Source organism: Puntigrus tetrazona, chromosome 14 (assembly GCF_018831695.1).
Source record: "Puntigrus tetrazona isolate hp1 chromosome 14, ASM1883169v1, whole genome shotgun sequence".
Lineage (NCBI taxonomy): Eukaryota > Metazoa > Chordata > Actinopteri > Cypriniformes > Cyprinidae > Puntigrus > Puntigrus tetrazona.
Window position 1 is genome coordinate 22,758,618 of NC_056712.1, and position 14,957 is coordinate 22,773,574.

The 14,957-nt window shown below is 36.3% G+C and overlaps 3 protein-coding genes across 7 annotated transcripts in view; 2 read left to right on the plus strand and 1 right to left on the minus strand.

The window, feature by feature from the left end:
* rnf130 (ring finger protein 130) overlaps nucleotides 1–1,935 on the minus strand; it is a 36,630-nt gene extending 34,695 nt beyond the window's left edge. The window contains exons 1-2 of one of the 5 annotated variants that reach the window (XM_043257214.1): nucleotides 1,745–1,935; nucleotides 985–1,410 (exon numbers count right to left, since the gene is read on the minus strand). In XM_043257214.1, the coding sequence (XP_043113149.1) occupies nucleotides 985–1,258 (274 nt within the window). In that variant the 5' untranslated portion in view covers nucleotides 1,259–1,410; nucleotides 1,745–1,935. The remainder of the gene's footprint in view (nucleotides 1–984; nucleotides 1,411–1,744) is intronic. The other 4 variants (XM_043257212.1, XM_043257216.1, XM_043257215.1 and 1 more) reach the window with 4 other exon arrangements.
* A 1,903-nt stretch (nucleotides 1,936–3,838) lies between these two features.
* si:ch211-132p1.2 (proteinase-activated receptor 4) lies at nucleotides 3,839–10,297 on the plus strand. The gene is made up of 2 exons (XM_043257613.1): nucleotides 3,839–5,119; nucleotides 6,360–10,297. The coding sequence occupies exons 1-2, from the start codon at nucleotides 5,029–5,031 to the stop codon at nucleotides 7,346–7,348; spliced, it is 1,080 nt and encodes a 359-aa protein (XP_043113548.1). The 5' UTR covers nucleotides 3,839–5,028; the 3' UTR covers nucleotides 7,349–10,297.
* A 2,131-nt stretch (nucleotides 10,298–12,428) lies between these two features.
* lect2.1 (leukocyte cell derived chemotaxin 2, tandem duplicate 1) lies at nucleotides 12,429–14,711 on the plus strand. The gene is made up of 5 exons (XM_043257614.1): nucleotides 12,429–12,586; nucleotides 12,902–12,934; nucleotides 13,027–13,117; nucleotides 13,580–13,731; nucleotides 14,429–14,711. Exons 1-5 carry the CDS (start codon nucleotides 12,487–12,489, stop codon nucleotides 14,593–14,595), a joined length of 543 nt encoding a protein of 180 aa, XP_043113549.1. The 5' UTR covers nucleotides 12,429–12,486; the 3' UTR covers nucleotides 14,596–14,711.
* The last annotated feature ends 246 nt before the right edge of the window (nucleotides 14,712–14,957 follow it).

The following is a 14,957-nucleotide window of genomic DNA, read 5'->3' on the forward strand; positions in this document are numbered from 1 at the left end:
GCCACACTTGTGTCCCTTACCCCCTACGTCACTGACTTTTCAGAACAGAGCACACAGTGCTGCAGGGCCTCTTCAGGGGAAGTTATGTAAGTATATAGTGCGAAGGGTGTACAGTTTTGTTTACCGAATTATTACAGAATCAGCCAAAGCAGGGCAACTGACTGTCAGCAAGATCTCAGATACGGAAAGCAACTGTCAATATCTAGTGTAAGAAAAGAAACTCCACTGAATGACCAGCAGACCTTTTCTAAAGCTTTCAACTGTAGGAAATGTTCAGCATCAGTTTACTCCACACTTTGTGTACAACAGAGGAAATGACAGGACAGTCACGTTTAGATGTCAAATATCACAGGAAGTTTCTGATCTGCATGCCCACGTTTTACTAAAATGACTGTCAAAGCTGTTCCGTTTCATGAAGCAAGAACGATTTTAAAATACTTGCAAAAGTGAGTAAATAAAACAAACAAACAAACAATAAAAAACATATTAGGTTCACTATGTAGACAAAAATACAGTTTCAACACCGGTGCAATTATAGAAATTAGTTGGTTCAAGATGATCTATGAACATATACCAAGCTTATGATGGTTTACCTGGTCTTTCTGCCTGACCGGCCTGGTTTCACGAAGGTTTTGGGTATTTTCAAGCCATTTAGCTGCATAGCTAAACTACAGACCAGGGCTGCGATTCCCACAAGCAGTTTAAGTCGATCGGTTTCAATAGGTCTATGATTTACTTTAGGGAAGCACAGCCCAGTTCACATAGACAAGGAGACCAGAGACGGCCCTCAAACTATATCAAGACTGCTTCAAGATACCCTTTCCCTCAACAGGGTTATTCAAGTGTCATCGTCTCTGATAAGTCAAGTTGTTTTACCTGCTTAAAAATAAATAAATATATATATATATATATATATATATATATATATATATATATATATATATATATATATATACACACACACACACACACACTCTCTCTCACCCCCATTAACAGCAGCAGGTGCGATCACGATCCCCTTCGCCTCTGTTTTGGGGGAATTCTGCCCGTAGCGCCCGTCATTCTTCGTCACCATCTGTTGAGGATTGCCTTTATGGTCCAGGACGGTGGCGTTGACCGTGGCGCTATAATAATCCTCCTTGTTCACCATAGTTTTGTCGGCACCGATAGACAGCGTACACCTGGGCGAGACGAAGGCGAGGAGGAACGCAAGAAGGCAGCTGCTGCATGACGCCGGCGCGGCCAATCTCTTCAGCATCTTCGGCAATATCTTCACCGATCAACGCAACCCGACTCTGCGAATCTTTCAACGGTCAGCGCTCTGTCACAAGAGCCCTCATGTAAACATGCTGTCCTCCTCTCAAGGCACAACGTTCATAGGAAGAGCCATGCGGCGCTTCTCCTGAGAGACTGAAAGAAAGAAAGGGTTACGTTAGATAGATTTCTCGACGTTACTGACTTTGCGATGGCAACAAAATGCGTGTATTTCAGCGGAGGGGCTTGGGTTCGTATAACGATCACTGTTTGGTTTTATTACAGGCGGTTAAGCTTGTCTACAGGTCTTTTAACTAGCACACTGGCTTTTAACGACAGTTAAAGGGCAACAACTGTATCTCTTCTGCTGTCAGGTCCGCTTTGTTCGCGCAACCAGCCCTTAAACCCAACAGCTATGCAACAAAAACACCTCTCCTCACGAGCTGAGATTTTGGTTCACTTAAAAAAAGAATATGACATTATATCTTACCTGCTCGGGCGCTTCCACCTGTATTATTTACAGTCGGACTCTATCTTTGTTGTGGTATTTCACAGCGCCGTGGCTCGTTCGGCCATAGGCAGACCGATGTGTTGCTGTTCTGCTCGCTTTTTTTTTCCTTCTCTCCAACACTGAGCCTTACTCGTGTGCGCATGCGCGACGCAGCGCGTCTCTCGCACTGTGAGATCAGATCAGTGGGAGGGAAAGACGGGCCACATCACCATCCTCTCTGCGTATGCTGGGCCTTAATCACTCATTTACTACCAGCCGTAGCATTTTTTGACCGTTTAACTTTACATTTAAAGAGTATACAGTTCACTACAGTGATGCATTTAATGCGTTTTTTTATAAATCATTTCTACATTGCTGGTGATCTCAGCTGTTTCTTCCAGCTTGCTCATCTGGAAGACGGTGTTTATGAAAAGAAGCCAGAAGCATGTAAAGCATAATACAGTACTGATGATGTCAGAGACTCCCAAATCTCTCTCTCTCTCTCTCTCTCTCTCTCTCTCTCTCTCTCTCTCTCTCTCTCTCTCTCTCTCTCTATATATATATATATATATATATATATATATATATATATATATATATATATATATTGATCTAAATCAAAAAGCGTTTTGGTTTGTTATATATTGACAATATTTGTTCATGATCTATAATCAGACTGGTTTTTTTTTGGTACTGAAGTCACTTACAATGTTAACAATGTTTTACATCAAAATATATTATTTAAATCAATAAGCTATTTTCTGTCCTTTCTTTAAACCTCCACCCCCTCATCACAATGCTCTGTTACTCACACTTGTGTTGTGATATCACTGTCAGACCCAATATAGTCTGCAAAGCGTCATCTTTTTTTTTCCATCTTTTTGAAAATCTTGTGCCTTGTTTGCAAGTGAATCCGGTAGACCTGCTTCTTCGTCTTTCTCATAAAGATGGTGGGCAGGGTTAAGCAGGCAGTGATGCTGGTCTTCTTCTGCGGAGGCGGTGCTTATCCACACTGTTACATCAGAGAGTACAGTAGAACATCCCAAAAGACTGCCTTTAGACTGTCTTTAGACAAAGAATAAAGTTTTGAGTTCTGAAAAAAGAACTTAAAGGACGATTTTATAACACAATGACCTCTTATATGTCTAAAGATCAAAAGAATTTGGGTTTCTCCGTTCATGACCCCTTTAAATAAGTAAATGTAACACTTCACAATAGGATTTGTCAACATTAGCTAACAATAACTAACAATATAACTTTCAGATTTTTTTTCTTTAGCAATGTTAGTTTGAAAAAATGCAATTGCTTATTGTGTACTGATAACTTTAATTACAAAAATGTATTAGTACCCTAAATGTGAGAAATTACCCAACTGAACAATATTCCTAAAGCATTTAATCTTGGATAATGTTACTTTTTGTGTTATAATAATCACATTTTAATCTTCTTTTTTAGTAATTTTGTAGCGTCTACTAAATGAAAAAATGGTAACTAATGTAGTTAAGTAATGTTAAATAAATTATTATTGTAAAGTGTTTAACTAATTGATTCACATTATCAAATTAACCTGTTAACCTGTTAATAGTTTGCAGTCATGCATATTGTTTCATTTGGTAAAATGCATACACTTACAATATTACAAAAAGCAAAATAGACTATCATGTTATTAATTTTTAACACAACTGTTATTATATAATAGTTTATATTAATAATCTATTAACACACTAATCATATATAATAAAACATCATTTGTTGTTACTACTGTGAATATATATCTATTACTAAATCTCCTTCGGAACTCTCAGAAGTTTTACTCATTAAAATGATCTTGTTTCTGTATTTTAAGGTATATTTTTATATGAATAATTTAACGACATTCACATCATCATATCATTAATGTTCAATACATTGTGTATGTATGTATGTATGTATGTATGTATATATATATATATATATATATATATATATATATATATATATATATATATATATATATATATATATATATATATATATTTTTAAACGATACACACGAATACGTATAAAAGAAACGACTCGTATACCATCCACAAAAGGATGCGGTTCCCGTCATAATTCACAGCCCTACTGGTTTCATTCACTGTTTCTAGTCTCTGTCAATACTTAAAACTTCAGATGCTTTGCAGTAGGAAATATTGCCCATCACTGGAATCAAACACGCGCCAAACAGTTGTATGATTTAACGCGCATCAAGAATGCAGCGACCGCGCCATCTAGCGCTCAATTGGAATGAAGTTACGTCACTCAAACGCGTCGTGTTCATTGAGATGAAAACCAGGTGTTGTGCTGATTTTCGACTCTCCGCCAAATTATTACTCCCCTCGTTTAAATCGCCACCCGATCGACTAATTCTGATCGCCTAATCCCTAAACCTATCAATACTAGGGGGATAATAATCCGGCAGGGGTCAGGGCTGCTCGGCACTACTCTGATTCTTTACAAAAAAAAAAAAATAATTTACTAAATTATTTTATAAGATAAGAAATATCGAATAAACACACATCGGACCGAATCCTAACGGAATCTCTTAGGTGAGATAAATAAAGAAGCCTCAAATACTTTAAGGAACAAAACGCTATTATTCACCTTCTCGCTTTCTCTCTCCGTTTTTTTAAAAAAAGGAACTACAGAAAAGCCAATGGTTTTGTAAAAAGTATTTTGTCCAGCAACCGATATTCCCCATATAATACTTTTCATTTCCTCCCTAATTCCTATCTCTTCCTGTTTGGTGTAGAGGTGCGGTTATGGGACATTCCAGATCTCTGTTGTACATTGTGTCAGTTAAATGCAGCTATAGCTATATATAATTATCTCCAGACGTCTCTCACAAAATCAACCGGCTCTATAATTCCAACACCAATCGCTCACAATGATTAGGGTAGCTGTGATTCTTAAACGACTTGAGCTATAAGTCTACCCACGTGAAGCAAGCGGCAGGGAAATATTCAAACAGTGAGGGGGACATTTAAATCCGTTTCAAATCTTCACAGACGAGCAGAGAGAAAAACAGCTAAGAGAGGCTCACTGATTGGTCTAACCTCACGAGGGGTGGGAAGACAAACCGCAGCAGATAACAAACTATTAAAACACGCTGCATCTACCAAAGCGAATAGATGATAAACGGTAAAGCCGGACCAGCACCACAACCCGGGAAAAAAAACACCTTCGAATAGCACGCTGTTAAAAAAAATATCAACAAAAGGAGAGATTTCAACTTGAACCTTTTATCTGAAGATTTTAGAGCCATGACATTCTTTGCAATTCCTCGACCGCCTTTTCTCCTTCTCCTCATTTTTCTGAACGCCTCATCAGCTTCAAGGGCGAACAGCTCAGTCAGTAAGTCTCGATTCTCATTATATCAGTGACTTTAGGGTTAAAACGTTTTGTTTTAACTCATGCACTTTTTTTATTGAAACATGAGAGAAAAGTACCATTGCTGTTATCAATCTTGTTTGTAACATAGCGGTTCGTATAGAATTTAGGTCAACACAGAATATGTAGAAAATATGTGGGTGGCACTGAGCTGTAACAAGCACAGACAAGAGATTTCATTTAACATAGCCTATTTCACTTATTTTGGCCTACCAGTAGGCTACAGGGTGAGCACATTTTTTTTTTTAGACCCAAGGATAAATAATCCTTTAAAATGTAGGTGACCCATACATGTAAATAATTTCATACTCACCCTCGTAATCATTAAAGAAAACAGGATTAATAAATGTACATCATAAGTCATAAGTATGAGCTATTCTCTAAATCTTATTATTTAGACATTTCATTTTAGAATAGTGGGGTTTTTTTTCGGTGGTGGTGAAAATGGGCCTCAACTTTTTTGTAACTTTTGACTTGTGATGATTAGTCATAATGAGCAAATGATGACAGAAATAGCAAAATAAGGTGTAGGGAAAAGGAAACCAGACTGCTTTCCGGGTGGTCCTGCATTGCGACCGAATGACGTCTATTCTATCATTAGAAAAATGACGGTTTAAAAGTTTACTTCTTCCTTTCTGCAAAATATTAAATATTTTACCAAAATAAGAGGGATCATACTAAACGCGTGGTTTGAAAACTAATAGTTTTAAAACTTTTAAACAGAATGGAGATGTGTACATTTTTCTTATTTTGCCTACATATAATTTAGTCCTGCCCTTCATAAGCCACGGAAGACATACGAAACAAGTTGAATTTACCCTGATCTTCGAATTCAAAAAGTTTTCACCCCCTTGTTTTTCCTTCTGAAGCATCGGTGAGCTTTTAAACCTTTTGTGATAGTTTCGTACGAGCATATGGTAACCCTTTAGAACAGGTAACACTTGTTACATTAATACACTTAATAGCGCATGCTCATTAATAGTTAGTAAGGTAGTTGTTAAGTTTAGTATTAGGGATGTAGAATGAGGCTTAATTAGCACTAATAATTGGCTAATATTCTAATAAAAGGCATGGCATGCTAATAAGCAATCAATTTTATAACTATTGTTTTCTTTTGCGGACTATATGTAAACATCTTTTTTATGTGAAATATCTTATTATAGATAGAAATAAAACTGACAAAATCTGACTTTCCTCCATTTAGGGGCGCGCACCATGCCTTTAATCAACGGTACACTTCCAGAAGAGTATAAGGTGCTGATCCAGAGCTACAGCTTTACAGTAGTGGTGCCTCTTATCTGCCTCGTTGCCTTTCTCATCGGACTTCCGTCAAACCTGTTGGCCCTTTTTGTGCTGCTCTTCCGGACCAAGAAGCTCCCATCCACCATTTTGCTGATCAACCTCACCATCTGCGATCTTCTGCTACTGCTGGTGCTCCCCTTCCGTATCATCTACCACTTCCTGGGCAACAACTGGACATTTGGAGAACCGTTCTGCCGTGTTGTGATCGGGCTCCTCTATGGAAACGCGTATGGCTCAGTGGTTTGTCTGGCACTGATCGCCGTGGATCGCTACATAGCTCTCGTTCACCCTTTTGGTGCCAAGATGCTTCGAAGTAAAAAGAATTCTGTCTGCATGAGCGTTTTGGTTTGGATAGTGGTTGTAGCTGCCGTTGTGCCTATATTAGCCTCACAGCAGTCTCAGACGATAACCGACACTCAAACAACCTGCCATGATGCACTGCCCATAGAACAGCATGAAAAGTACTTTCTGCCGTACTTTGCTGTTCTCTTCTCCATATGCTTCCTGCTTCCGCTGCTGGTTGTAGTTTATTGCTATTCTGCAGTGTTACGCACTCTTATGGCCGAAGGCCAGCGTTTTGCCCACGCGATTAGAGTGACTGTGCTGATGTTAATGGTTTTTATGGTTTGCTTTTTGCCTAGTAACATTCTCTTGCTTTTGCATTACTCCAAATCAGCTTTTGACCTTTATGTCCCATACCAGATCGCTTTGTCTTTCAGCACCTTCAACAGCTGCTTCGACCCTTTCATCTTTTATTACGTGTCTAAGGACTTCAGAAAGAAGTTATGGGAGGCTCTCCGATGCTCTAGGTCTGATTCAGAGTCCTCCTCAGAACTGAGGACAAAGATAACCTTACTATCGAAGATTACCAGATCCGAGGGAACAGCCTGATCATGAAATTTGCATGATAAGTAAATCAGAAGATATTAGGTTATGTAAAGTCCCTAAAAGTCTAGGGAGTGTTGAACGATTGCTATAGAGAACTGTCTGTCCACCCACCTTAAGTTTAATTTGCACAGGAAAACTGGCATGAGGAGATAGTAACTCATTTCCTCCTTATTTCCTTTAGTCATTAGCGATACAGGAGACAAATACGTATTAAAAAAAAAAAAACATTTAAAAAGGAAAAGCATTCAGAATTGAGTTTTGGTCAAAACCAAACTCATTTTTACACCGCCACGAACAGTCATGCAGTATGAGTACAATTCTGAGTTTGTATATTGTTATATAGTATAGTAAATACAGTCATGAAGGATTATCTGTTAATGTAGAATAAATGTAAAATAGATAACTGCATGAAAGATAAAATGTAAGCGTGACAATCCAGTGGTGTAGAGTATTAGCCACTAATTAGCAAATGGAGAACTAAACTAAAATGCTTTCATTAGCCTGTTCTTGCAACAGAGCCATATATAGTATATCTTTGTTTACTTCCTGTGTTTAATCACATCAAATCTGCAACCATGCCTCAAGAAGAGATGATTGTATTTTCCTTGTTGTTAATTTCTTAAATCGATTATGCAAATGACCACCAAAAATGCATTTGAATGTATATTTAAACAGTATGTTGTTTCATAATAATATAAAACCTGATTTTTTCGACGACTTGCTTAAAATGTATTTCTCTCTCCAATTACCTTTACTTATAAAATTATATGTACTAACAACACAATTAATCTAATTTATATTTTAATAATTTGATAAATGGAGCCGCTAAAAACAACCTGATCTCATAAAAAAATATGCACTTTTTGTGTAACACTGTTTTATGTACTACTGCACGTATTGCCGCAGTTTCCAAGAGAAATGTCCACAGTGGCGCTAAAACACAGGTTCAATACGTGACCCTGGCACATTTTTATGACGTTGACATAGGTCAGTATTGCTGTGTTTTTATTGCATTGCTTAAAATATCAAAATATCTGTGGGCTGTCGCTAAAAGTTGCTTTATCATGTTGGAAATATACCCTATCACCAAATCCAAACCTAAACCTTCCTATAGTGAATGGCTATAGTGTAAAACAATTGCAAAACCAATATCAAAAGGCATTTGTTGATGCAACCATGCCATTTCAACTGCCTTTTACTCAGATTTAAACGGTTTTAAGTGCAACACTGCATCACGTGGGCTACCAAGTATGTGTGATGCTAACGCTCAAAAACACCAGTTTTCGAGTCTCCCAGAATATTAATATTAAGTCATAACGTAATATTCCTCAAGTAATTGCATGAAAATTACGCTTTATTAATCGAAACTCTACATTTGTGTGAAAAGGAATAAAAAGTATCAGAGTTTTGCTGCCTCTAGTGTTCATTTCTTTTGGAAACTGCACTGATGTACTTATTGGTACATATTCCGTGGCTCGCTAAGAAGTGCACTAAGGTGTGTTAATGAGACCAGGTATGCTAAAATGATCGTTCTGAACTTAATACTTTTTAGTGTAGTGGTTCTCAATTGGTTTGGCCTTCATCAAGCCACGACCCATTTTCTCTCTCTCTCTCTCTCTCTCTCTCTCTCTCTGTCTATGCAGTTCAAATCGATGTTCTAATGTAATTTATTACATAATTAAATGTTTTATCAGAAATGTCTATTTTACGTTTCTGTGGTCTGACTGACTGTATTTAACTGAACACTGTCATCTCAAAAAATGTGGGGGAGTTAATGTTTCAAAACCAAAAATGGCCCAATTTGTCTGATATCACTCTATGTAGAGAGCGTTCTAAGTCATTGTCAAATGACCTGAATTTTGAGAACGCAGCGGACATACAGGACCGCACTGTGATAAGAGCTCGCTCAAGTATCGAGGAGCTAAACCATTCAAGGCTTTATAAGCAACATGATTTTTAAATCTGTCCGATGTTTGACAGGGAGCCAATGCAGCGTTGACAGAACCGGGCTAATATGGTCATACTTCCTAGTTCTAGTAAGGATTCTAGCCGCTGTGTTTGGGACCAGCTGACGTTTGTTTATAAGACATGCACATAAATACACATCACATACAAACATATTTTGGTAAAATGTGAAAAAGGTATAAAATATGTAAAATACCATATATAAAAATCTAAATATTTTAAAGCAAAAAAGAATTTCTGCTTAAACTCAACTTATCTTAAAACATTCAGGTAAATCAGGCCAGTAACTAAAAAATGTGTATTATTTAACAAAACCAGAATTCAGAATGTCAGAGAGGCCATCAATACATGGGTTATGAATCATTATTTGTAAATGTGCTCCTTTATTGATTTATTATCCTTATTATTAAGAAGTAATATTGGATATGACAAGCCACTCACCTTTTTCTGGTCTGTACTATATAAACAAAGCACATTTCTTTCACTAAAATGAAGGTAAGGCTTAAGAATATGACTAATACTGAATAAACCATTGTCTCTTAATAACACAATCAGTCTTGTATTTGGAATATAATCCCTCTGTATATATTTTCACAACTAGGTGGTATCATTTCTTTTATTAATGTGTCATTTTTCTGTTAGTAAACTCCCTATCAATTTGTCATTAACAGATGCTTTTGGCTTGGAAACATATTTATAAATCATAATTTTCCGTCACACAACTTTTATTTTATTTGGAACAACTGTAGCTAATATTTTACATAAGAGGAAAGGTCATCTCTGGCTAAACTCTAGAAATAATAATGGTTAATGGAGGCTCTTTGATTTCTGTCCATCTCCCTAATCCTGAATCTGCTTTGGTTTGCTCTATTTGTTTTTCGGTTCAAAAATTATTATTCTTTATTTTTGGACCTTGTTATTTCTAATTTGTCTTGATGATATTAAGTGGGCATATGTTTGGTCACTACTCAGACATTTTATGTAAATAAAGTTAAAGAAATAACTTATTTAGTGTATACATATATATATATATATATATATATATATATATATATATATATATATATATATATATATATATATATATATTTGTGTGTGTGTGTGTGTGTGTGTTTTATGCTAAAGATAAGAATCTGCTTAGAATCTGCTTAGTTTTTGTATAAACATTCTGATATTTATTGGAACGTTTTAGGTCAATAAATGTAAACATACTAAATGTAGGCCGCACAAACTCTCTCTCTCTTTCACACACGCTGTTTTAGTTGATAATACCGACCTCTAGTGGATATATTTAAAACCTTGATATGACTGAATTAAAAAAAAAAAAAACTACAAAAAACACCTTCTTAAAACACTGCAAAACACAAATACACAGGTGGATATCCCAGGCATACTTTTTATTTTGACAAACCTCTATTAGGCCTATTTTTATTGCCTTCTGAAGATTCACAAAAAGTCTTTTGTCTGATTGCGGCTCAAACTAATGCTCTTTTATCTCTCTTATGGTAATATGTTGACTTTGGCATTAAAATGTTTGTTCATTTGTTTCCCTCGTCTTACGTTAGAGATTCAACAGATTTATTAATAAAAACTGCATGTGTATGTGTAAGATATCTTTGTCACTCACTTTAGATATCGCTTGTAGGCCCAAAAGCCAAGTTATTTGTGGGTTTCCTTGAGCGTTGTTATATATACACACATATACACGTGTGTCCTAAAATAATATAGATATATTGATGATATGTATCTTTATGGGTGATCAATACAGTACATGACAATTTTAAAAATAATGCATAATTTATCATTTTGAAGCCTGTGAGAAATTAAAGTAGGTCATAACAACTTTATTACCTTTTGCTTGTCACTAGTTTTCACCCAACCTTTTTGAAGGGACTTACCAAGAGTCAGTGTTAAAGATAGAGGAAATTTTTTTTACAAAGCTTTGCTCATAGAGTAATATATTCGCCTGATTTGACTGAAGAAGAAGTATTTAAGATATGATAATAAACCGTATCATTGTTTTTTATAGGTTGGGTTATGTTACAACGTACAGAATGTAGTATATATACTTACTGACAAACAAACACACAAATAAAAGAATATGCCCTAGACTGACTCAAAACAATAAACGGCTCTTTGATTTCATTCTTCCTCTTGCTTTATTAAACTGTCTGCATGTTCACTTTGTCCTGTCACTGTTGAAAGCAGCCGAAACAGAAAAGGAGAAACATGAAATAGCTGGCCATAACAATTGACAGTTGAACTGATTCTGTGCTGTGGTTTATTTGCAATCAGACTGCAATAATTCAACGGTTTATTTTTAATTTTTTTTATTTCTACATTAGCTTCTTTAATGATACATTACAGCCTTTAGACACGCTTCGCAGACTCACACATGTCACTGAAACGTATAACGACATTCTTAATAGCAGACTATTTTGCTCACTTGGATTCCCAAATGTAGCGGTCCAGAAGTGTGATTTTAAAATGTATTGATTTGAAGGAGAGCACAAGGGCAAGATTTATTTGCTTTTTGCAAACATTCATTGCTGGAATGTCTCCACTTGCATGCACGCCGACAAAATGTTTAGAAGGATCCAGCACTGTACTGCACACATTTATACTAAAATGGAATATTGTGTATAAGTATAACATAGGTAGGTTTTTTTTAATCCACCACCGCATTGTAGACTAACCAACAAGCCCGTAATATTAATTATATACTAGTTAAGAAATTTCAAGTTCAAGAAATATAACTATGTAGTAACTACTACTGATTTTTGTTTACTCAAATTGATTAGCTAAGTGTTACTTAACACAGTCATGAAATTGCATTACATACCTTCCTTAGGAGTTAACAGTAGTTAATTAATAGCTACCTCTTAGTTCTTCAATCATTTCTTATTAGTCATGCAGTAACAGTATTCTAAAGTGTTACCCAATATCCAATGAAAAACTAAAACGGTCATTGTAAAGGTTTAGTTCGCATTGAATATTTTCTACTGGTTTATTTTCACTGCAATAGGAAACATGCTTAAATCAGAGCCCGGTGTGTTGTTCCCTTTTCAGCTGTTGTGCAATACAATTGTGTTTGGAATGCGTGCGTGAGTGTTGAAAGCAGAATTTCCACAGAATTTCCACATGACCCCAGCCAAAATATAAAAAGTCACAGTTAAATGTTCAGAGCGAGGACTGCAGCAGAAAGACAACAACTGAAAATAAATGCTAACAGGACCATGAGACTTTACATCATTTTCTGTTTTCTGCTTTTGGCTGGTAAGAAATGACAAAACAGTTTTCAACTAGATTTTTTTTTTATTTAAACCTAACCTTTAATTTCATTTAATTCTAAAACTTAATGTGTAAATGTAGCGTATGGAAAAAAGTTTACTTCGAATCTTTTCAAGGATAGATTAAAGGCATGTCATTTTCTCACAAACAAGCATGAGTAGTGTATAAAATTTGTTTTATTGTTACCATTTTAAGATTTGCTAAATGTTTTTTGGTGTGTCAAAAAAAAAGAAAAAAAAAAGACAAGGTTAAAAAAACAAACTATGCAAATTGAAGTCTCAATCTGTGTCTCTTTTTCAGTGATTTGCAGCTGTCGTGCCGATGCTAGTGAAGGTATGAAATGCAAATGAAGGAAAAGACAAACAGGCAGATGCATATAAAGTCAGACAGAGCATAAAGTAACAGATAATTCTTTCATTTCACAGTGAAATTTGGCCCCCTCTGCAGCGGCAACTCAAGTAACCGCAAAAGAGGATGTGATAAAAAGTATGGCTGTGGTGATTATGGAGCGAGACGGTAAATTGTGTTTTTATTTGTGTTTCCACTTATATACAAAAAAACAAATTTCTCAAACAAATGTAGTTTTCTCTGACCTCTCCTTATAGCTTTTCCCAGAAGTCACCGATGACACATTTAGCAGAGGCTGTGTTATGATATATTGATATCATTTTTTTATTCTGAGTGTGTTACCACACAAACTTGACACTACCCAACAGCCCAATGTTCCCAAAGATCTTCTTCTCCGTAGACAACATACCAGTAAAATCCATCATCACATACATTCCATTATCATTATCATTATTCACTGAATGCCTGTCACAAGAACGAATAATATTTGACGACACTGAACTCAGATCTATCTTGATGCATCCTGTGTGTTTGAACATTGTAAGGTAAAAATAAGGTTTTTAAGTTGAGTAAATGATGATGCAAGATTACGTTCGTGGCGAATTATACTTTTACGCGTTTGTGCTGCAGAGATGGTGGAAAACGGAAACATGCCGGTCTTGACATTGTGTGCGCTGATGGAGCCACGGTTTATGCTCCGTTTGACGTGAAGCTGAATGGCAAAGCTGCACCATACAAAAAGAACAACGCTATCAATGATGGCATTAACTTGAGTGGAGAAGGTTTGTATTTAAATCGTCACGTCTGTTAAATGTTCTAAATGCATTAGTAGCAGCTGTGGTTGCCGGGAATTTTACAATAAACCAACACAGTAGCGACATTTTAGGTTTTAACTTAAATTTACAGAGAAATACCGAAAACAGTACACTACCGTAAAATGACTAGTAATGTACAATAAGGTTTTTCGCCTTATATAGTAGGGCAGTTTACAGTCTGTCGCTCTACGGTATTGCAGAGGAGAATGAGTTCTACAAAAAAGTAATTTAATTAAATCAAAACGAAGATAAATTCACACTGAACAGCAGCAATCACACGCAACATCTAGGAAAGACAAAGTAGACCGGACGCTGAACATTGAGCAAAGAGGAAGTGATATAGGGGAGAGAAAACGACATAAATCAGCTCGAGACAGAAAGTAGGTCACACAGAGACAGAGCACATGGGGCATGGAAAAACAACAACAAACAGTCCTGGGATGTCAAGCAGTCAACAGGTTTTTACTGTAGTATTTTTACAGTACGTGTTTTACTGTTAAATTCAATTTATCCAATAGTAGTAGCGCAACTCACTTTTTTAGACTTTGTAGAAGATAAAGTGCTTGCTTGGTAAAATGCAAGGACATGTGGGAAAAGATTACATACATCAAAGTCATAATCTCAAGTCGTAATCTTCTCTCTCCCCATGTGGTTTGTTTGGCAGGTCTCTGCTTCAAGCTGTTCTATGTTAAGCCGGATAGTTACTCTGGGACCCTAAAGAAAGGGCAGAAGATCGGAACTCTACTCCCAATGCAGGAAGTTTATCCTGGCATCACTTCTCACGTCCACGTTCAAATGTGCGACAAATCAGATCCCACCAAGTATTTCTGACGCTGATGATTAATTCGCTGACCACCTGCAAACCACTTTGTGCCTTTCATATCAGCTTTCTTTCTTTGTGCTGCTGCCCTGTACTCTGCAATCTCATAATAAAGTTTTGAAGACTATTATGCTCTCAGTGTTGCATGCGGTAAATTGTACCATCATAGCACGTGAAGTATCCTGTGTTTTAGAAATGTTTAATGAGAAAAATACAAAACGCACACTGATAACTAGTGAGCAAAGTCAAAACTAATCATGTGTATAATCATTTACATTGTAATTTGTAGTGTGCTCTAATGAACGTTCATGATTAGTTTGAGGCAATCTGCTTTTGTTGTGTTAATCTTGCCTTTCGCGTGCTTCTCTGACCT